Source organism: Pseudophryne corroboree, chromosome 7 (assembly GCF_028390025.1).
Source record: "Pseudophryne corroboree isolate aPseCor3 chromosome 7, aPseCor3.hap2, whole genome shotgun sequence".
In the NCBI taxonomy this organism is placed as follows: Eukaryota; Metazoa; Chordata; class Amphibia; order Anura; family Myobatrachidae; genus Pseudophryne; species Pseudophryne corroboree.
Window position 1 is genome coordinate 123,779,784 of NC_086450.1, and position 24,250 is coordinate 123,804,033.

At 48.2% G+C, this 24,250-nt stretch overlaps 1 protein-coding gene across 2 annotated transcripts in view; it reads left to right on the forward strand.

Moving 5' to 3' along the window:
• Nucleotides 1-17,184: 17,184 nt before the first annotated feature.
• The window catches only part of COBLL1 (cordon-bleu WH2 repeat protein like 1), a 275,238-nt gene continuing 268,172 nt past the window's right edge, over nucleotides 17,185-24,250 (forward strand). The window contains exons 1-2 of one of the 2 annotated variants that reach the window (XM_063933618.1): nucleotides 17,185-17,511; nucleotides 18,381-18,487. In XM_063933618.1, coding sequence (XP_063789688.1) covers nucleotides 18,426-18,487 — 62 coding nt within the window. In that variant the 5' untranslated portion in view covers nucleotides 17,185-17,511; nucleotides 18,381-18,425. Of the gene's footprint in view, nucleotides 17,512-17,564; nucleotides 17,760-18,380; nucleotides 18,488-24,250 lie in introns of those variants that run through there. The other variant, XM_063933617.1, reaches the window with a different exon arrangement.

Below are 24,250 nucleotides of genomic sequence, written 5' to 3' on the forward strand. Positions count from 1 at the left end.
AGGAAGCCTCCTGGCGAATACAAAATGACGGCGCCCATGCACATCGGGGAAGCGGCTGTGGAAATTCCTGTCTCTGCGCTATCACGCCACTCTCCTGTCCCCTCTGTCCTGTCCATATCCTCTCTGTCCTTGCCTTGTCACCTCTGTTATGTTCCAGTCACTCCTCTCTCCAGTCCCCTCTGTCCTGATCCCGACACCTCTGTTCTAGCCCTGCCCATGTCACCTCTGTCCTGGCCCTGTCACTTCTGTACTGTCCCTGTTACCTCTATCCTGCCTTTTGTTCTGCCATCACTGTCCTGTTCCTGTCACTTCTTTCTTGCCCTGTCACCTCTGTCCTTGTCCTGTCCCCACTGTCATGTCCCTGTCACCATTTTCTCCTGTCCCTTCTATTCTGTCTGGTCCCTGTTCCCTCTGTCCTAACCCTTTCCCTGTCACCATTTGCCTCCCCAGTCACCCACTATCTCCCTGTTACCATCTCCCTGTCACGCCTGCTTCACCAGTCACTCCCAAAAATCTCCCTGTCTCAGTCTCTCAGTCTCCCATTATCTCCATAGGAGGGGGTAGGGGAGCACCAGTCAGAATCTTGCCTAGGGCATCAAATTGGCTAGGGCCGGCTCTGACGGCGGACACCTACATCCTCCCCCCCCCCCCCCCCCCCCCCATATTTTTGGAACCAGGATCGGTCCAAGAGCCCAGTGCTGGTTCTCAAAATACTGGGGGACCCCAACGCATTTCCCCCCCAGTATTTTAAGCACCAGGACCGGCTCAAAGAGCCTGGGGCTGGTTATGCTTAGGAGGGGGACCCCATGCAAATTTTTTTCTGATTTTTAATTCTTTCACACAGTTTACACAATGAAGCCCTGCAAGGATCTCAATGATCTGGCCCGGGCTTCATTGTGTCATAGCAGCAGTGTTTTACAGAAAGTTGGAATTTTAAACGGCCGATGTCGAGATTAATCTTGACTACAATCGTCTGAAACACAAATTCTAGTAAACTGACCCCATAGGGCGGATTTCAAATGGTTTACTGCTGGATTATTCAATTGTAGCTCCGTTCAGGCCAATGGCTGCCAACGTCTGCATTTCAGCTCGCACCCGCAGGGGTAGCAAGCTGAAATGCGCGAAGTGACCCGTTTGGATGGCCAAACGCCACTTTTTGCGATTGCGCCTAGCACTTTGGACAGGTTTAGCTACTTTATGAGGCTAACCCTGACACTAGTGGGTGCAATGAGAAAAACAAAAATTGAACTGGAGATCAGTTGTGCAAAACAATTGAATTCCACCCATAGAATGGGACCTTAATAATTGTGTTTACTAATCAAACTTTTCATGATTTGTCATTATCTTTGACATGTGCCAGCGCTTACATTTGTAAGTTGATTATAGATAGCACCTCTTCCTATAGGGATCAGGTTCCGGACTGTGCACTTGTATACATATACATGTTTTACATTATACTGCACAAGAATATGGTGTATTTTCTACAGCACGTTACTGTTACAGCTACTGCTAGTACATGTATGATACTGTAACAGATTAGTATTTACGATATAGATATAGATATATATATATATTTATTTATCAAGGGGCCCAGACCATGCACTCTCTAATAGTTAGGCAAACCAATGTGGTAGCTAGCCACACCCCTTCTGGATACTGGCCACACCCCTAAACATGGCCCCCTACCTCTGCATCCCCCCCCCCCCCCCCCCCGGTGGGCCCTTCATGCCCCAGTCCGACACTGTCTGCAGTGAAAACGAATGTATATGGGGTGGGGGTGGGGGGGACGAGTAAATAAAACATTAATAAATATAAAATGACAGTAAAACAAATGCAGCACCATTGCACTGTGCCATGGTCGTTTTGTAATTTAGCAATATCTTTCAGAATTTTTACTTTCCAAAAGATAGATTAAGCACTGTAATAGTTAAAATGTTGCCATATATATCTTATTAGCAAATAAGCCCCTGACTAGTTCACTGTAAGACTATTTGGAATGCTTCCTGGTATGTAAAGGTATAGGGCTTACTTTCTCACAGTGTTAATTGGAGAAACACGTTGCTACTGTAAGGCTTGTAAACATGAATAGTCTTTTTTTCCTCTCTCCACTAATAACACATTCAAGGGTTGGTTCTAAAACAGACTCCCAATTCATGAAGACTTGAGTAGTAGTGCTGTTAAGGAACAGTGACATTCAGCTCGAGTCTCCTGTATAAAAGCAGTAGTATTTTGGTATGGAGCTGTAAGATTCCAGGATTGCTGAGCGGCCAACTGTGCAGCTCACCGCAACATTGTCTGTGAAGTCAATAACTCCAGCAGCACCTCTGAAAATCTCCAACTGTCCATAGATGATGTGTGTCATGGTGCTGTACATGGCAAAATGATGATTTTTATAGCTGGAGTCTCTAAAGGGTACTGTACATGTTGTTATATACATATATACAGGCAAATTACCGTAGTGGCAGTGGGTGAAGCAGTTACACGTCTTGTCGCTGGAAGGTGACAGAGCTGAGAGCTCTTGCTTTAGTTTTTACACCACACTTTCCTTTCAGATTGATGTTAGGGCATCGGGTTATAGTGTGGGAGTCAGAAGCTGCCAACTACTGTCTCCCCAACCATGGAATTGTACAGGGCAAGGTGGGACAACTTTCAGGTAAAAGAAGTAAATTGGTATAGTACATAATGAGGGGTTGGGCACTTTTTATAATTTTACTATGGGGCTCAGTAGTGCCTAGCTGCACCCATGGAAAGTCATTTTGTGGCTGTGGCGCTATAGTAAAATTATAAAAGGGGCCAGTAGCAGCTAGCTACTACACACCTGAAAAGTCATTCTGTGGTTTGTGCTATGCCTTTATGAGTGGATTAGTAAGAAACTAACTAAACTTCTTATTTATTAACATTTAGGGGCTGATTTGTCAACAAGTTTGATCATACGCAACAAGTTTCAAAGTTGGTTGTGTATGATAAAACTTGTTGATAAATCAGCCCCTTAGTTATATAGCATTTAGTTATATAGCACCAACATATTCCATTGCACTTTACAATTGTTCGCCAGCGGTGATAAAACAGGTGGGTTGCGGGCCACATATTGTCATCTCTCTTCTAATTTGGCCTTCAGCTTTGCTTACACTTTCAATGAAAGGGGCTATTTATTTTTGTACAGAATGGAAGAACGTTAGCCCCACCTTAGATCACCCCATCAACTGATAGCTTAGCAGTGCTGTGCAGGGCTTTTGAGACAGCCATACTGAAAGGGGTGTGGTCAAATCCAGGAGGCATGGCCACATCCCCTCATCAGCAGGCCTGGTCCCCTCCAACAGTCCAGGTAATCAGTATCCGCCCCCTTCTTTTCAGTGCTCTTGGTGCTGTGGTACCCAGTGGCGTACAGTGAGGTCAGTTGCTGGTGAGGCACTGGCCGGGGGGCGGGGTGATGGCGCGGCGAGCCGTGATTGGCTCGCGGTGGCCATCTTGTATTTAAAAAATGGACTTCAGCGCCATTTTTGAAAGTGCAAAGCCCTCAACTATGGTGCCCTAATGGCTGCAGGGACTAGATCCATGATCCAGACCTGCAGCCAAAATGCCCGCTGAGTCCCGCAGCAGAAGTCCCACCGCCGCAGAAGTCCGGCTGCCTACCTCCGCCGCCGCACAAGCCCCGCCGCACAAAACCCTGCATAACTCCCAATGTCGCATAAGTTACGCTGCCCGCCTCCGCCGCACAAGTCAAGTCACGCCGCCCACCGCCGCTGCCCGCTACCGCCCAACACCGGGTTCCGCGCCGCAAAGTGCCTGCTCATCAAACGTGATGAGCAGGCAAATGTAGTATTTGTGTATGTGTTGTGTAGGGAATTTTAATGAATAACAAAAAACCAAGTTGGAATTGGAATGGGGAAGGCAGGGGTGGGGGGGGGGGGGGCATTAATGTATAATTGATGTTCAATGTTCAGGGCTTTCATTAACTTAGCAGCGCCGTGGTTGTGGCGCTATTAAGTTACTGAAAGACCTAGACTGGACAACAAGAATAAAGCAGTGGTGTGATAGTGTGTGTAAACTAAACACTTACATGCACTGACACTGACTGCAGAAGACACTGGCTGGCACTATTTCTCTCGTCTCTCCCTGTAACAGCAGCACTGACAGTGACAGCCGCATGCAGGTCACTGTCAGTGCTGCTGCATAATCACCAGTGCCAGATTAAGGACCACATGGGCCTGGAGCTGAAATCTATGAAGGGCCTATTGTGTACCGTCGCAGGGGATGTGACCAGCAACAGCGGGGGTTGTGACTAGGGGTTGTGTCACGCAGGGCCCGCCACACAATGTTCCTTGCCTGAGTCAAAGCCAATCTGGGTCCTAGGTGTAAATTTACTAAAGGTTCTAAAAATGAAAAGTGGTGATGTTACCCACAGCAACAAATCAAATTCTCTCTATCGTTTCTCTATTGCATCCTAGAAAATGATAGACAGAATATGATTAGTTGCTATGGGCAACATCACCACTTTTCATTTTTAGAACTTTTAGTAAATATACCCCCTAGTGTCTGATTTCTGTAGCAGGTAAGCTAAGGCGCAGGATCAAATTTGCTGGTGGCGCTCCCCACAACCTAGTTGCCTCAGGGGCACATTGCACTAGGTAGCTCTTATACACATTGCACCAGGTAGCCCATTATACACACTGCATGAGGTAGAGCCTATTATACACAGGTAGCCCCTTATACACAATTCACCAGGTTTCCCATTATTCACATTGCACCAAGTAGCCCCTTATACACATTACGCCAGGTAGCTCCTTATACACATTACGCCAAGTAGCCCATTATACACATTGCGCCAGGTAGCCCATTATACACATTGCACCAGGTAGCCTATTAAACAAATTGCACCACCTAGCCACTTATACACACTGCACCAGCTAGCCGTCACTCACATCCGGCGCCTGTGGTCCCTTGGCTCTATGTTCTCATACTTCCACCCAGCATGAAGCTGAGCGTGAGTGAGTAGTGGCAGGAGGCGACCGGCAGTGGTAAGTGGCCAGGGGGCGGCAGGCAGCAGGAATCGGCCAAAAGAGGACGGTGGGGTGGCCATCAGGAGGAAGTGGCCAGGACTGGGGGTGGCCGGCTGGCAGCAGGAAGCATTGTGATGCGGGCAGCAGATGGGTGCTGGTGGCGCTGGTGAGGTGACTGGGACGCCCACCCGCACATAGAACCGCCACTGGCGGGATCCCCTGAGCCGGACGAGTAGCGACCCTCCCCGCATCCCTCCCCCACAGCCAACAACGCAGCCAACAAAGCCCCTCTCAGTACACATAGTGCAGCCAAATGCACAAGGACCGAGCATCCACAGACGTGAAGATCACCCGCCTGAGCATAGCTTCCAAGTGAGCAACCCACCCCAGCAACATGCTCATATCACCACACACACCAGCCCCCCTTCCCTTAACGCCCTACACACACACACAGCCAGTTTCCCCAGTCCCTATATACACTGACACACACCCTGTCTCCTCCAGCCACACCACACACACACACACCCTGTTCACCCCAGTCCCTACACACACACCCAGCCTGTACTTAGCAACACACATATCTGTTCTCCTCTGCCCTTCCACTCTCCCCCGTTTCCCCCAGTCAGTCACTAAGCCTTCCGGACACAGCAGGAGTAGGCAGGGACACATACAAACAACCAGGAGAAGTCAGGGACGTGGCCTAATCACGGACCCGTGGCCACGCCCCCTTTGAGAAACACCCACCCCATCCTCCTACCATTCAGCAGCAAGCACCGAACGAGGCAGCTGGCAGGCAGGGGGGGTCACAGGACAGGACAGCCGTAGTCACTCGTCGTCCCAGCAGGCAAGTCCACTGATGGCTGCTGCGGTTCTGCATGGTGGTGGGAGGCGCTTGTGTGCATGTCACAGTGTGACATCACGGCGCAGGGGAGGAGCACAGAAATCTGTTAGCGCACGGAGACCTTTTGACTTGCTGCAACAAGGAAAACATGTTTTCTTGTTGTCAGCAGCAGGGAGCTCTGTGGGCCTTTTTTTAATGGGGGACTTGGAGCTGCAGCTCCACCCGCCCCATTGTTAATCCAGCCCTGCCAATCACTGTGACAGGGGCGTGCTTTCATGGCCTGAAAGCATGTCCCTGCTGCACTGAGGCACCTCTATAGGTGCCGCTTTCAATGCTTTTTTTAATGGGCTTTTCCAGCCCTCTGCATGGCCACGCCCCCTGCCCGTCCCCTGCTTCCGGCCATTTACAGTTAGCAGCGAGAGGCACCGTTCAAGGTGCCTCCAAAATCTTTTTTTTTATGCTAAAAACGATTAGCTTACTATGAGAAGATACTTATGACGCAGAACATGTCATAAGTATCTTCTCTGTATTCTTGTAATCCCTTTAATGACAGGGGAGGCACTGCCTCCCCTGACTGCACGTCCCTGGTGGTACCTGCGGCTGCATTTGTTCAGTAATGGTTGTCTGGGGATAGGCTGTCCTTACATACCTTATTACAGTTCATATGAGCAGTTCCTAGAAAGAAATCAAACCCAATTTAGTCATAGAGGGACGAAGACATGGAAAGTACATAGTGCCCTGTCCAGACGTTTACTCTTGTTTACAAGGGAAGCCGTGAAACAAAAATTGCAATGTCATAGTTGCTAACTTCTCTCATTTTACAGATTTATCCCTGAATGTCGTATACCTTTAAAAACCATGTCCCTACAGTACTTGTCCATATTGGTCAGCTGCATATTCAAATTATTTTTTTTCTGCATTTAAGATGCAATTATTGCTGCTATTATTAATATTATTATTATTATTATTATTATTATTTTCTGAGCTTTGTAAGTTATCATTTATTTATAGTTTATGCTTTATAAGTTATTTATGCTTCATACTGTAAGTTATCATTTATTTACTAGAACTACTTAAAATAAGAATTTACTTACCGATAATTCTATTTCTCGGAGTCCGTAGTGGATGCTGGGGTTCCTGAAAGGACCATGGGGAATAGCGGCTCCGCAGGAGACAGGGCACAAAAGTAAAGCTTTTACAGGTCAGGTGGTGTGTACTGGCTCCTCCCCCTATGACCCTCCTCCAGACTCCAGTTAGGTACTGTGCCCGGACGAGCGTACACAATAAGGGAGGATTTTGAATCCCGGGTAAGACTCATACCAGCCACACCAATCACACCGTACAACTTGTGATCTAAACCCAGTTAACAGTATGATAACAGAGGAGCCTCTGAAAGATGGCTTCCTAAACAATAACCCGAATTAGTTAACAATAACTATGTACAAGTATTGCAGATAATCCGCACTTGGGATGGGCGCCCAGCATCCACTACGGACTCCGAGAAATAGAATTATCGGTAAGTAAATTCTTATTTTCTCTATCGTCCTAAGTGGATGCTGGGGTTCCTGAAAGGACCATGGGGATTATACCAAAGCTCCCAAACGGGCGGGAGAGTGCGGATGACTCTGCAGCACCGAATGAGAGAACTCCAGGTCCTCCTTTGCCAGGGTATCAAATTTGTAAAAATTTACAAACGTGTTCTCCCCTGACCACGTAGCTGCTCGGCAGAGTTGTAATGCCGAGACCCCTCGGGCAGGCGCCCAAGATGAGCCCACCTTCCTTGCGGAATGGGCCTTAACAGATTTAGGCTGTGGCAGGCCTGCCACAGAATGTACAAGTTGAATTTTGTTACAAATCCAACGAGCAATCGACTGCTTAGAAGCAGGTGCACCCAACTTGTTGGGTGCATACAGTATAAACAGCGAGTCAGATTTTCTGACTCCAGCCGTCCTTTAAATGTATATTTTTAAGGCTCTGACAACGTCCAACAACTTGGAGTCCTTCAAGTCGTCTGTAGCCGCAGGCACTACAATAGGCTGGTTCAGGTGAAACGCTGATACCACCTTAGGGAGAAAATGCGGACGCGTCCGCCGCTCTGCCCTATGTCGAATGGAAAATTAAATAAGGGCTTTTATAAAACAAAGCCGCCAGTTCAGATACTCTCCCGGCCGAAGCCAGGGCCAGTAACATAGTCACTTTCCATGTGAGATATTTCAAATCCACATTCTTTAGTGGTTCAAACCAATTGGATTTGAGGAAATCTAAAACTACATTTAGATCCCACGGTGCCACCTTAGGCACCACAGGAGGCTGTATATGCAGTACTCCTTTGATAAAAATCTGGACCTCAGGGACTGAGGCCAATTCTTTTTGGAAGAATATTGATATGGCCGAAATTTGAACCTTAATAGATCCCAATTTGAGACCCATAGACAATCCTGATTGCAGGAAATGTAGGAAAACGACCCAGTTGAAATTCCTCCATCGGAGCACTCCGCTGCTCGCACCACGCAACATATTTTCGCCAAATACGGCGATAATGCTTCGCGGTGACTTCCTTCCTTGCCTTTATCAAGGTAGGAATGACTTCTTCCGGAATGCCTTTTCCTTTTAGGATCTGGCATTCAAACGCCATGCCGTCAAACGCAGCCGCGGTAAGTCTTGAAAAAGACAAGGACCCTGCTGAAGCAGGTCCCTTCTCAGAAGTAGAGGCCACGGATCGTCCGTGACCATCTCTTGAAGTTCCGGGTACCAAGTCCTTCTTGGCCAATCCGGAGCCACTAGTCTTACTCCTCTTTGCCGTATAATCCTCAATACCTTTGGTATGAGAGGCAGAGGAGGAAACACATATACCGACTGGTACACCCAAGGTGTTACCAGCGCGTCCACAGCTATTGCCTGCGGATCTCTTGACCTGGCGCAATATCTGTCCAGTGTTTTGTTGAGGCGAGACGCCATCATGTCCACCATTGGTTTTACCCAACGGTTTAATAGCATGTGGAAAACTTCTGGATGAAGTCCCCACTCTCCCGGGTGAAGGTCGTGTCTGCTGAGGAAGTCTGCTTCCCAGTTGTCCACGCCCGGGATGAATACTGCTGACAGTGCTATCACGTGATTCTCCGCCCAGCGAAGGATCCTGGCAGCTTCTGCCATTGCCCTCCTGCTTCTTGTGCCGCCCTGTCTGTTTACATGGGCGACTGCCGTGATGTTGTCCGACTGGATCAACACCGGTCTTCCTTGAAGCAGAGGTTCCGCCTGGCTTAGAGCATTGTAGATTGCTCTTAGTTCCAGAATGCTTATGTGAAGAGACTTTTTCAGGCTCGACCACACTCCCTGGAAATTTCTTCCCTGTGTGACTGCTCCCCAGCCTCTCAGGCTGGCATCCGTGGTCACCAGGATCCAATCCTGCATGCCGAATCTGCGGCCCTCCAATAGATGAGCCTCCTGCAACCACCACAGAAGGGATACCCTTGTCCTCGGCGACAGGGTTATCCGCAGGTGCATCTGAAGATGCGACCCTGACCATTTGTCCAACAGATCCCTTTGCATGGAATCTGCCGAAAGGGATTTCTTCGTAAGAAGCTACCATTTTTTTTTTTTTTTTTTTCCCAGGACTCTTGTGCATTGATGTACAGACACCTTTCCTGGTTTTAGGAGGTTCCTGACCAGGTCAGATAACTCCTTGGCTTTTTCTTCGGGAAGAAAAACCTTTTTCTGAACTGTGTCCAGAATCATCCCCAGGAACAGCAGACGAGTTGTCGGCATTAATTGGGATTTTGGAATATTCAGAATCCATCCGTGCTGCTTTAGCACCTCTTGAGATAGTGCTAAACCCATCTCTAGCTGTTCTCTGGACCTTGCCCTTATTAGGAGATCGTCCAAGTATGGGATAATTAATACGCCTTTTCTTCGAAGAAGAAATATTATCTCGGCCATTACCTTTGTAAAGACCCGAGGTGCCGTGGACAAACCAAACGGCAGCGTCTGAAACTGATAGTGACAGTTTTGTACAACGAACCTGAGGTACCCCTGGTGTGAGGGGTAATTGGAACGTGGAGATACGCATCCTTGATGTCCAAGGATACCATAAAGTCCCCTTCTTCCAGGTTCGCTATCACTGCTCTGAGTGACTCCATCTTGAACTTGAACTTCTTTATGTACAGGTTCAAGGACTTCAGATTTAGAATAGGCCTTACCGAGCCATCCGGCTTCGGTACCACAAAAAGAGTGGAATAATACCCCTTCCCTTGTTGTAGAAGAGGTACCTTGACTATCACCTGCTGAGAATACAGCTTGTGAATGGCTTCCAAAACCGTCTCCCTTTCTGAGGGGGACGTTGGTAAAGCAGACTTCAGGAAACGGCGAGGTGGCTCTGTCTCTAATTTCAACCTGTACCCCTGAGATATTATCTGCAGGATCCAGGGATTTACCTGCGAGTGAGCCCACTGCGCGCTGTAATTCTTGAGACGACCGCCTACCGCCCCCGAGTCCGCTTGCGAAGCCCCAGCGTCATGCTGAGGCTTTTGTAGAAGCCGGGGAGGGCTTCTGTTCCTGGGAAGGAGCTGCCTGTTGCTGTCTCTTCCCTCGTCCTCTGCCTCGTGGCAGATATGAATAGCCCTTTGCTCTCTTATTTTTAAAGGAACGAAAGGGCTGCGGTTGAAAGGTCGGTGCCTTTTTCTGTTGGGGAGTGACTTGAGGTAGAAAGGTGGATTTCCCGGCCGTAGCCGTGGCCACCAAATCCGATAGACCGACCCCAAATAACTCCTCTACGCATCGCCTGTCCACTGTCGTGTCCATAAAGCTCTTCTGGCCGAAATGGACATAGCACTTACCCGTGATGCCAGTGTGCAGATATCTCCCTGTGCATCACGCATATAAAGAAATGCATCCTTTATTTGTTCTAACGACAGTAAAATATTGTCCCTGTCCAGGGTATCAATATTTTCGATCAGGGACTCTGACCAAACTACCCCAGCACTGCACATCCAGGCAGTCGCAATAGCTGGTCGTAGTATAACACCTGCATGTGTGTATATACCTTTTTGGATATTTTCCATCCTCCTATCTGATGGATCTTTAAGTGCGGCCGTCTCAGGAGAGGGTAACGCCACTTGTTTTGATAAGCGTGTTAGCGCTTTGTCCACCCTAGGAGGTGTTTCCCAGCGCTCCCAAACCTCTGGCGGGAAAGGGTATAAAGCCAATAACTTCTTTGAAATTAGCAGTTTTTTATCGGGGCACCCCACGCTTCATCACACACGTCATTTAATTCTTCTGATTCGGTAAAAACTACTGGTAGTTTTTTCACACCCCACATAATACCCTGTTTAGTGGTACCTGTAGTATCAGCTAAATGTAACATCTCCTTTATTGCCAAAATCATATAACGTGTGGCCCTACTGGAAAATACGGTTGATTCGTCACCTTCACCACCGGAATCAGTGCCTGTGTCTGGGTCTGTGTCGACCGACTGAGGCAAGGGGCGTTTTACAGCCCCTGACGGTGTTTGAGGCGCCTGGACAGGCACTAATTGAGTGTCCGGCCGCCTCATGTCGGCAAACGACTGCTTAAGCGAGTTGACGCTATCCCGTAATTCCACAAATAAAGGCATCCATTCTGGTGTCGACCCCCTAGGAGGTGACATCCTCATATTTGGCAATTGCTCCGCCTCCACACCAATAACGTCCTCATACATGTCGACACACACGTACCGACACACAGCAGACACACAGGGAATGCTCTATACGAAGACAGGACCCACTAGCCCTTTGGGGAGACAGAGGGAGAGTCTGCCAGCACACACCAAAAAGCGCTATATATGACAGGGATAGCCTTATGATTAAGTGCTCCCTTATAGCTGCTTTTATATTAATATATATTGCCATTTATTTTGCCCCCCCTCTCTGTTATACCCTGTTTCTGTAGTGCAGTGCAGGGGAGAGACCTGGGAGCCTTCCTGACCAGCGGAGCTGTGACAGAAAATGGCGCCGTGTGCTGAGGAGATAGGCCCCGCCCCTTTTTCGGCGGGCTCGTCTCCCGCTATTTAGTACATTTAGGCAGGGGTAAATATCTCCATATAGCCTCTGGGGCTATATGTGAGGTATTTTTAGCCTTTTTAAAGGTTTTCATTTGCCTCCCAGGGCGCCCCCCTCCCAGCGCCCTGCACCCTCAGTGACTGCCGTGTGAAGTGTGCTGAGAGGAAAATGGCGCACAGCTGCAGTGCTGTGCGCTACCTTAAGAAGACTGCAGGAGTCTTCAGCCGCCGATTCTGGACCTCTTCTTGCTTCAGCATCTGTGAGGGGGCCGGCGGCGTGGCTCCGGTGACCATCCAGGCTGTACCTGTGATCGTCCCTCTGGAGCTTCATGTCCAGTAGCCAAGAAGCCAATCCATCCTGCACGCAGGTGAGTTCACTTCTTCTCCCCTCTGTCCCTCGTTGCAGTGATCCTGTTGCCAGCAGGAATCACTGTAAAATAAAAAACCTAAGCTAAACTCTCTAAGCAGCTCTTTATGAGAGCCACCTAGAATTGCACCCTTCTCGGCCGGGCACAAAAATCTAACTGGAGTCTGGAGGAGGGTCATAGGGGGAGGAGCCAGTACACACCACCTGACCTGTAAAAGCTTTACTTTTGTGCCCTGTCTCCTGCGGAGCCGCTATTCCCCATGGTCCTTTCAGGAACCCCAGCATCCACTTAGGACGATAGAGAAAATGCAATAAAACACATGTTATAATCATATTGAGGAATTATAACATTCTGGAGATGGTTGTGCTACTGTATCCAGTGAGTCAGTATTACACAGGATGAGCTTAAATGCGCCAAATCATCAACATGTCTTTGGGAACTATTTTTAAAAACTAGATCTTTTATATAATGGGTGCAAAATATTTTCAGACTTTATCTAGGGTGATGTAACTTTGCTAATTCAGATGCACAAATTTCCACTATATCGCTCAATGATAAATGATCCCTGACAAGTATATTACACTTCTACAGCAAATGTTGGCACGTTTCCTTGTGTAATATAAGACATTATTATGCAATGTGTGGGCATTCACAAATAGTTTCTGCAAATATGGATACACACCGCTGTGTTCCCTGTTTTAAGAAAAGCTGAAATTTACTAAGCTGTACAAATGCACAATTATTTAATGCAGCAAGTTGCATAGTGGGGCATGACTAAATGGGTGTAGTATGTTATGCCGGCGCTTGGGATCTCGGCGACCAGCATACCGGCGCCGGGATCCCGACCGCTGGCATGCAGGCAGCGAGGTGAGCGCAAAAGAGCCCCTTGCAGGCTCGCTGTGCTCACCACGCTGCGGGCACGGTGGTGCGCTAAGCGCGCCACACTATTTATTTTCCCTCCAGGGGTGTTGTGGCCACCCCAAGAGGGAGAATAGTTGTCAGTATGCCGGCTGTCGGGATTCCGGCGTCGGTATGAGTGCCGGGATCCCGACAACAGGCATATCAAATGCCTCCCAATATTAACAGTGCACTTTATTCCCCTTGAAATAAAGTTCTCCAACCATTGCTAATTTATTTTAGGGATAGGCGTCGAATGGTTTGCCATCTGTACTTTCTATCGATGGCAGTAAATGATTGATGTAAAACCATCAATGATTTGAACCATCATGGGCCGCACAAATGCGAACACAGGACAGCGGCAAGTTGTCATGGCTAGGTTTGTTTGTGAATCTGGACTAGGTTGAGCTGCTGGGTTTTGGCTTGGGACCTTCAGACGGAATTGGCCTGGCTTAATATAGGATCTACTCATTCATAGACATTGCAGTTTGGCAAAGTTGTAACACCTGACTGGATGCTGTATCAGGTGAATTGAGTTGGTGATGTGGTATCAGTTATATGGGAAACTGGAACACTGGGGTGATGAATTACCAGTGCAATAGAATATCTGGGAAGTTTATAACACTGAGGGTTCACAATCACTGGGATGAGATTAACCAATGAAGCTGTAAGTGCTGCAACGGATTTGCAGGAGCAGCTTTGCAGGAACGCTGGGATAGGCTGTCCCAGTGAATTGAGTAATACTGCAAAAGATTGCAGGAGCAGATCTTCAGGGACTCTGGGATAGGCTGTACTAGTGAAATGGAAATGCTGCAATGGAGTTGCAGGAGCATCTCTACAGGAACGTTGGGATAGGCAGTACCAGCAAATTGAAAATGCTGCAATGGAGTTGCAGGGGCAGCTCTTCAGAAACGCTTGGATATACTGTACCAGCTAATTGGCAATGCTGCAATGATGAACTCAGCAGCCCTTCAGGATCACTGGGATTGGCTGTACTGGTGAATATGGATATGCTGCGACTATGAGCTGAGCAGCCCTTCAGGATCACTGTGATTGGCTGTACCGGTGAATCTGGAAATGCTGTGATGCTGAGCAGCTGAACTGGATAGCTCAGGAAGCCATGGAGTGCTGGAGATGGAAACTGCACTGGTCTTGAATTTAACAGGAGAGTCTGGAGCTCACAATAGGTCCATAGACAACAAAGCACTAGCGATTTGCCTGTGCTGGGATTCAGGATTTATACCTCTGGCTTGCTGCTGATTGGTGGTGATGATCACATGACTGTGAAATGGTTCCTGATTGGAGTCAGGGCGGTCAGCTGATCAGAACTGTAATGGCTCCGTCCATGACAGGTTTTGGAGGGAACTGCCAGGGTGGAGTGGGCAGTGGGGACTGACATTGGCCGCCAGGCCTGGGAGTGCCGGTAATGAAGACACATCGCAGCAGCAGACAGCGCAGGACGCCAGATGGACCAGCAGATGACGGACAGCATCTCAGAGTGCGGCGCAGGTAAGGGAGTGCGGCTGGGGAGCACTGAATACCCCCATTTGGGACACAAGCCAATTAAAAAGGGAAGGCAGGGCTAGTGGGAGAGCGCAGCTAAGTATTGTGTGATTGAAGAAGAAACAACTTCACCACAGCAGCATTGGAACTCTGCTATCGATGGCAAAATATTGACTGTCCAATGTCATTGACATTGATGGCTGATATGCATTGCATCCCTGGCCTCCCTGACTCTCTCCACTCCAATCTGTTCTCTATGCTGCTGCCTGGATCATCTTCCTTTTCAAAATCCCTGTGTCTGCCTCCCCTCTCCTACAAGCCCTTTACTGACTCCCCTTCTGAACCCAATTCAAACTTTCAAACCCTCACCCAATCATCCCCTATTTACATCTCTGACCTCATCTGCATTCACATTCCTGTCTGGCCACTTCGCTCCACAAAAGAACACCAATCTCTCCGCCCAACTGATTACTTCTTCCCACTCCCAACTCGAGATTTTGCTTGTGCTGCTCCCTACCGCTGGAGCTCTCTACCTCTCCCTATCGGACTGTCCACCATTTGTTCAAAAGGCTCTTAAGACCCGCCTCTTTTTCAAAACATTCCAGTTCTCATCCTAACTCATTGCTCCATGCTCAGTTTCTCCCCTTTGTGTCACCCTTTTCTGTCTCCTATTATCCTTTAGTTTGTAAGCTGTCACAAAAGGGCCCTCTGCCCTCATGTGCATTTCCTACACTCACTTATCCTCTCCTCCCCATTGCCAACAACAGCACCAATCCTTTGGGTGCCTAATTGGGTATAATAGAATGCGCCGACACCGGGATACCGACCGGCACAATCTCTACATATTCTCCCTCTGTGGGTGTCCAGCGCAGCGAACCTGCAAGGGACTGCGTTGCGCTCGCCCCCGTCGGGATTGTGCCGGTAGGGATTGTAATTTGTAAGTCAGTTTTTTCTTGTTTTGTTCATGCTGTTTCTGTTGATGCACTCTGTAAAGCGCTGCAACCTCTTGTGGGGCCATATAAATAAATAATAATAATAATATCTGCAGGGGCAGGTTCAGAAGGGGGGCAGTCTCCGTGCCGGGCGCTCCCCACCTCTCGCCAGCGAATGTCCTCTAGCAATGGGCGGGGTGCATGACGCATCGTGAATTTGATGCATCCTGCTCGCCATTGCATGCATATTGGCATTTATTAATGCCATATGCACAAATATTTTAGCAAAGGACAGCAGTCCCAAGTTGTCCTCTGCAGTGTGGGAATATGTATGACGCACATGCCATGGGGATCCCTCTCAGGGGGAAAAGACATATGCTTCTCTAGGGTGGCCCACCGCATCCCCAACTTGGTGAATAATGCGTTAAGCGGCAGAACCTCTGAAACTGCAATTTCTGAGGTTTCCCACATTTTTAGTGTTGCTTCATCTCACCCAATATGCAATAGTCTATTGTGCATGCGCTGATCTCCAAGAAAATGGTGTGGGGGCCATTGTCCCGTAGATTTCTGCAGTGCGCATGTGCAGGTCTCTGGAAATATGCTGCCTGCACCATGTTCCCAATTACATGTAAAGAACAGATGGAGAGGTAAATACAGTAAATGAATGCAGGGTGTGCACTGTGGCCCCCCTGTACTCAAAGGCCGATGGCAGATATGCCAATGATCGCTAGTATGTTTTAGCACTGCTGCCTGTATCACCAGACGGGATGCGGTCAGGATCTTGGAAATTGGGAACCTGATAGTCAAAATCCCTACACTGGAATCCCGATGCTTGAAAATGCCATCTGATCCCTGAGGTGAGAATAACGGTTTGGGTTTGGCACAAGGGAGAGGGTTAGGGTAAGGCTGCGGTTTTGGGTATAGGCTGCACTGGTGATGCAGATACGGTTAGGCTGCAGGTGGGGCGGTTACGCTTAGGCTGCAGAAACAGAATGCTAGGGTTAAGCCGTGGGTGGGTTAGAGATAAACTACCGGGAAGCCGTTCGAATTCTCAGTGTTGCTAACCAACCTCACCAAATTAGTTCATTTTCAGCTACTTAATAGTCTGGAGAGACATGAACCTTACCACAGGACTTTACAGTTTCTTACGTGTTTTGTAGCACTTTTTCATAGTACCAGCACAATAATAATAATAATAATAATTATAATAATAATAATAATTATAATAATAATAATAATAATAATAATTATTATTATTATTATTATTATTATTAAAACAGATAATTATACATTGCAGCATTCAGCCTTCTACCATTCACATTGAGAATAGAATCTTTTGCATTTTCTATTTCTCTCACTAGTCAGACGTGCTATATTGCTAAAGCTGGAAGTGCAGGCAGATATGCATTGCAACGTACGAATACACTGTAGCATAGAAAAAGAATGTAGGTGTGGGGACTGTACAGAGCGTGCATGTAGTGCAGGCAGATATGCATTGCAACGTACGAATACACTGTAGCACAGAAAGAGAATGTAGGTGTGGGGACTGTACAGAGCGTGCATGTCCCTGTGCGCACGGATGTGACACTAGTGCTGTGTGACCGTGCACTCGCTGCCACCAGTCACACAGGTGCTCTCGCTGCAGTAATACCCAGTTGGACTTTGCCCCTCCCCAGCTGCAGAGCCAGGAAAAAGAACACAAGACGATTTCTACTTTGACCGAAAGGGGAATGTGAGGGAGAGAGAGAGAGGATCTGCATAATGAGCAGGGCCATGCCAGCAATCAAGCCCGAACTTGCATGATAAACTCCCAGCAAACCGCTGCACAGAGAGAGTTAAACGTGTTGCAGAGGATAGAGGGAGGGAGCCCAGAGGCTGGCACTGCGAGGACTGAGCACAACAGACAGCCTCTGTTTCCCAGGGAATCACTGAAGAGAAGGTTGGTCTCAAGTTTCCCTTATTCCTCCTTGGAGAAAGTTGTTGCTGTAGGTGTGGTTGGTGGATGCAGTAGGGGTGGGTGAGTGAGGTGGCATAGTGGGTGCAGTGCCCCGGACTGGCAGAGACTGGAGCTTGTGCTTGTTGGTGAGCCTAAGCCATATGGTTGCTGTGACTGGAGGGAAAATACTACACAGCACCTTGTAACCTTTGTGGGGAATATTAAGCACCAAATGGGAAGGTGAAAGCAAGGTAAGGATATATTACACTGATTTATGTTCACTTACATTTGTATTTTGTTCCGGCAATCACATTATAAAGCGAGTTTATTATACTTAACATGTACAAACCCCCTGTATAGAAGACTTTCAAGCCATTAAAACATTTGCTAATATTGGCATAATACATTAATTGCACAACTAGACAGCCGTACAGCCTGTGACGTTTGTTGCTGTGGAACTACAAATCCCAGCATTTAGCTTGGAAGGCTTGATAGGACTTGCAGTTTCGCAACAGCTGGAAAGCCAGTCTGCTTACCTTTGAATCAGGTCCTGTGTACAGTATGTGCATGTCAACGCTGCAGCAGAAAGTTTGCTCCAGAATTGATCTTATTTGACAGCTATTATGGCCAAGGGCAATTCATTCCTCATATGATTTTGGAATTTCTCCAGGGACTTCCCTATAGACGTGTATGGTATCAAAGCCGACTCTGATATCATAGACAGTAAGTATCAGATCGGTGCGCAGACGGCTTGTAGCGAAGCTGAATGTGTTGGGGTTAAGTGGGTATGAAGGGGAATGATACAGTCTGAGAAAGGAGGGGGTGACTGTGACAGGATGCTTCATCTGACTCTGTGACTTTGTATACAATAGTGTGCGGAAGACTCAGCTCAGCAGCTGGAGGAGACGCTGCTTGGTATGGACGACTCAGGATCTTGGTCTGAAGCTTCCAGTCCTGAAGCATCCCTGCCTCCTTCAGGGTAAGAACCAATGGAAAGTACTTGTGCACAAATCTGTGGTATCTGTTGCATGCAAAGCAGACTGTGGACTCCTGAACCTGTTGTGTAAGCCTTGACTCATGTCATATTAGCTAGGCTACAGTAGAAAGTAGGCAAAAGATGTGCGTGATGTTCCCCAGAGAATTATTTTTGTTTAAGTATATCACTGCTTATTGACAGGAGAATACATATATATTTCTCTATCGTCCTAAGTGGATGCTGGGGTTCCTGAAAGGACCATGGGGAATAGCGGCTCCGCAGGAGACAGGGCACAAAAAAGTAAAGCTTTACTAGGTCAGGTGGTGTGCACTGGCTCCTCCCCCTATGACCCTCCTCCAGACTCCAGTTAGATTTTGTGCCCGAACGAGAAGGGTGCAATCTAGGTGGCTCTCCTAAAGAGCTGCTTAGAGAAAGTTTAGTTTAGGTTTTTTTCTTTACAGTGAGTCCTGCTGGCAACAGGATCACTGCAACGTGGGACTTAGGGGGAAAGTAGTAAACTCACCTGCATGCAGAGTGGATTTGCTGCTTGGCTACTGGACACCATTAGCTCCAGAGGGATCGAACACAGGCCCAGCCGTGGAGTCCGGTCCCGGAGCCGCGCCGCCGACCCCCTTGCAGATGCTGAAGCGTGAAGAGGTCCGGAAACCGGCGGCTGAAGACTCCTCAGTCTTCATAAGGTAGCGCACAGCACTGCAGCTGTGCGCCATTTTCCTCTCAGCACACTTCACTGGGCAGTCACTGAGGGTGCAGAGCGCTGGGGGGGGGGCGCTCTGAGAGGCAAATATAAACCTTATACAAGGCTAAAAATACCTCACATATAGCCCATAGGGGCTATATGGAGATATTTAACCCCTGCCTGACTGGAAAAATAGCGGGAGAAGAACCCGCCGAAAAAGGGGCGGGGCCTATCTCCTCAGCACACGGCGCCATTTTCTGTCACAGCTCCGCTGGTCAGAACGGCTCCCAGGTCTCTCCCCTGCACTGCACTACAGAAACAGGGTAAAACAGAGAGGGGGGGCACATTAATGGCTATATATATATATATATATTAAAGCAGCTATAAGGGAGCACTTAATATAAGGATATCCCTTGTATATATAGCGCTTTGTGGTGTGTGCTGGCAGACTCTCCCTCTGTCTCCCCAAAAGGGCTAGTGGGTCCTGTCTTCATTAGAGCATTCCCTGTGAGTTTGCGGTGTGTGTCGGTACGTGGTGTCGACATGTATGAGGACGATATTGGTGTGGAGGCGGAGCAATTGCCAAATATGCAGATGTCACCCCCCAGGGGGTCGACACCAGAATGGATGCCTTTATTTGTGGAATTACGTGATGGTTTATCTTCCCTTAAACAGTCAGTTGAGGACATGAGGCGGCCGGACAATCAATTAATGCCTGTCCAGGCGCCTCAAACACCGTCAGGGGCTGTAAAACGCCCTTTGCCTCAGTCGGTCGACACAGACCCAGACACGGGCACTGATTCCAGTGACGACGGTAGAAATTCAAACGTATTTTCCAGTAGGGCCACACGTTATATGATTTTGGCAATGAAGGAGACGTTACATTTAGCTGATACTACAGATACCGTAAAACAGGGTATTATGTATGGTGTGAAAAAACTACAAACAGTTTTTCCTGAATCAGAAGAATTAAATGACGTGTGTGATGAAGCGTGGGTTGCTCCTGATAAAAAGTTGATAATTTCAAAAAAGTTATTGGCATTATACCCTTTCCCGCCAGAGGTTAGGGCGCGCTGGGAAACACCCCCTAAGGTGGACAAGGCGCTCACACGCTTATCCAAACAAGTGGCGTTACCCTCTCCTGAGACGGCCGCACTTAAGGATCCATCAGATAGAAAGATGGAAGTTATTCAAAAGAATATATACACACATGCAGGTGTTATACTACGACCAGCTATAGCAACTGCCTGGATGTGCAGTGCTGGAGTAGTTTGGTCAGAATCCCTGATTGAAAATATTGATACCCTAGATAGGGACAATGTTTTACTGTCGTTAGAACAAATAAAGGATGCATTTATCTATATGCGTGATGCACAGAGGGATATTTGCACACTGGCATCTCGGGTGAGTGCTATGTCCATTTCAGCCAGAAGAGCCTTATGGACACGACAGTGGACAGGCGATGCGGATTCAAAACGTCACATGGAGGTTTTGCCGTATAAAGGGGAGGAGTTATTTGGAGTTGGTCTATCAGACTTGGTGGCCACGGCTACTGCCGGGAAATCCACTTTTTTACCTCAAGTCACTCCCCAACAGAGAAAGGCACCGACCTTTCAACCGCAGCCTTTTCGCTCCTACAAAAATAAGAGAGCAAAGGGCTTGTCGTACCTGCCACGAGGCAGAGGAAGAGGGAAGAGACACCAACAGGCAGCTCCTTCCCAGGAACAGAAGCCCTCCCCGGCTCCTGCAAAAACCTCAGCATGACGCTGGGGCCTCTCAAGCGGACTCGGGGACAGTGGGGGGCCGTCTCAAAAATTACAGCGCGCAGTGGGCTCACTCGCAGGTAGACCCCTGGATCCTGCAGATAATATCTCAGGGGTACAGGTTGGAATTAGAGACGGATCCTCCTCATCGTTTCCTGAAGTCTGCCTTACCAACCGTCTCTTCCGAAAGGGAGAGGGTGTTGGAAGCCATTCACAAGCTGTACGCTCAGCAGGTGATAGTCAAAGTACCCCTATTACAACAAGGAAAGGGGTATTATTCCACTCTATTTGTGGTACCGAAGCCGGATGGCTCGGTAAGGCCTATTCTAAATCTGAAGTCCTTGAACCTCTACATAAAAAAGTTCAAGTTCAAGATGGAGTCACTCAGAGCAGTGATAGCGAACCTGGAAGAAGGGGACTTTATGGTATCCTTGGACATCAAGGATGCGTATCTACACGTTCCGATTTACCCCGCACACCAGGGGTACCTCAGGTTCATTGTTCAAAACTGTCACTATCAGTTTCAGACGCTGCCGTTCGGATTGTCCACGGCGCCTCGGGTCTTTACCAAGGTAATGGCCGAGATGATGATTCTTCTTCGAAGAAAAGGCGTATTAGTTATCCCATACTTGGACGATCTCCTAATAAGGGCAAGGTCCAGAGAACAGCTGGAGACAGCTTTAGCACTATCTCAAGAGGTGCTAAGACAACACGGGTGGATTCTGAATATTCCAAAATCCCATTTAATCCCGACAACTCGTCTGCTGTTCCTAGGAATGATTCTGGACACGGTTCAGAAAAAGGTTTTCCTTCCAGAGGAAAAAGCCAAGGAGTTATCCGATCTGGTCAGGAACCTCCTAAAACCAGGAAAAGTGTCAGTACATCAATGCACAAGAGTCCTGGGAAAAATGGTGGCTTCTTACGAAGCAATTCCATTCGGCAGATTCCATGCAAGAATATTCCAAAGGGATCTGTTGGACAAATGGTCAGGGTCGCATCTGCAGATGCACCTGCGAATAACCCTGTCACCAAAGACAAGGGTGTCACTTCTGTGGTGGTTGCAGAAGGCTCACCTATTAGAAGGCCGCAGATTCGGCATTCAGGATTGGATCCTGGTGACCACGGACGCCAGCCTGAGAGGCTGGGGAGCAGTCACACAAGGAAGAAACTTCCAGGGAGTATGGACGAGTCTGGAAAAGTCTCTTCACATAAACATTCTGGAACTAAGAGCAATCTACAATGCTCTAAGCCAGGCGGAACTTCTCCTGCAAGGAAAGCCGGTGTTGATTCAGTCGGACAACATCACGGCGGTCGCCCATGTAAACAGGCAGGGCGGCACAAGAAGCAGGAGTGCAATGGCAGAAGCTGCCAAGATTCTTCGCTGGGCGGAGAATCACGTGATAGCACTGTCAGCAGTGTTCATCCCGGGCGTGGACAACTGGGAAGCAGACTTCCTCAGCAGACACGATCTTCATCCGGGAGAGTGGGGTCTACATCCAGAAGTCTTCAACATGTTAATAGACCGTTGGGAAAGACCAATTGTAGACATGATGGCGTCTCGCCTCAACAAGAAACTGGACAAATATTGCGCCAGGTCAAGAGATCCACAGGCAATAGCTGTGGACGCACTGGTAACTCCTTGGGTGTACCAGTCAGTGTATGTGTTTCCTCCTCTGCCGCTCATACCAAAGGTATTGAAGATCATACGGCAAAGAAGAGTAAGAACAATACTAGTGGTTCCGGATTGGCCGAGAAGGACTTGGTATCCGGAACTTCAAGAGATGCTCACGGACGAACCGTGGCCTCTACCTCTGAGAAGGGACCTGCTACAGCAGGGTCCCTGTCTTTTTCAAGACTTACCGCGGCTGCGTTTGACGGCATGGCGGTTGAACGCCAGATCCTAAAAGGGAAAGGCATTCCAGAAGAAGTCATTCCTACCTTGATTAAGGCACGGAAGGAAGTCACCGTGAAACATTATCACCGCATTTGGCGAAAATATGTAGCGTGGTGCGAGGATCGGAGGGTTCCGACGGAGGAATTCCAACTGGGTCGTTTCCTACATTTCCTGCAATCAGGATTATCTATGGGTCTCAAATTGGGATCCATTAAGGTTCAAATTTCGGCCCTGTCAATATTCTTCCAAAAAGAATTGGCCTCTGTCCCTGAGGTCCAGACTTTTGTCAAGGGAGTACTGCATATACAGCCTCCTGTGGTGCCTCCGGTGGCACCGTGGGATCTAAATGTAGTTTTAGATTTCCTCAAATCCCATTGGTTTGAACCATTGAAAAAGGTGGATTTGAAATATCTCACATTGAAAGTGACTATGTTACTAGCCCTGGCCTCTGCCAGGAGAGTATCTGAATTGGCGGCTTTATCTTATAAAAGTCCTTATCTAATCTTCCATTCGGATAGGGCAGAACTGCGGACTCGTCCGCATTTTCTCCCTAAAGTGGTATCAGCATTTCATCTGAACCAACCTATTGTGGTGCCTGCGGCCACTAGCGACTTGGAGGACTCCAAGTTGTTGGACGTTGTCAGAGCCTTAAAAATACATTGCAAGGACGGCTGGAGTCAGAAAATCTGACTCGCTGTTTATATTGTATGCACCCAACAAGTTGGGCGCACCTGCTTCTAAGCAGTCGATTGCTCGTTGGATTTGTAACACAATTCAACTTGCACATTCTGTGGCAGGCCTGCCACAGCCTAAAACTGTAAAAGCCCACTCCACAAGGAAGGTGGGCTCATCTTGGGCGGCTGCCCGAGGGGTCTCGGCATTACAACTCTGCCGAGCAGCTACGTGGTCGGGGGAGAACACGTTTGTAAAATTTTACAAATTTGATACCCTGGCAAAGGAGGACCTGGAGTTCTCTCATTCGGTGCTGCAGAGTCATCCGCACTCTCCCGCCCGTTTGGGAGCTTTGGTATAATCCCCATGGTCCTTTCAGGAACCCCAGCATCCACTTAGGACGATAGAGAAAATAAGAATTTACTTACCGATAATTCTATTTCTCGGAGTCCGTAGTGGATGCTGGGCGCCCATCCCAAGTGCGGATTATCTGCAATACTTGTACATAGTTATTGTTAACTAATTCGGGTTATTGTTAAGGAGCCATCTTTAAGAGGCCCTTTCTGTTGTCATACTGTTAACTGGGTTTAGATCACAAGTTGTACGGTGTGATTGGTGTGGCTGGTATGAGTCTTACCCGGGATTCAAAATGCCTCCCTTATTGTGTATGCTCGTCCGGGCACAGTACCTAACTGGAGTCTGGAGGAGGGTCATAGGGGGAGGAGCCAGTGCACACCACC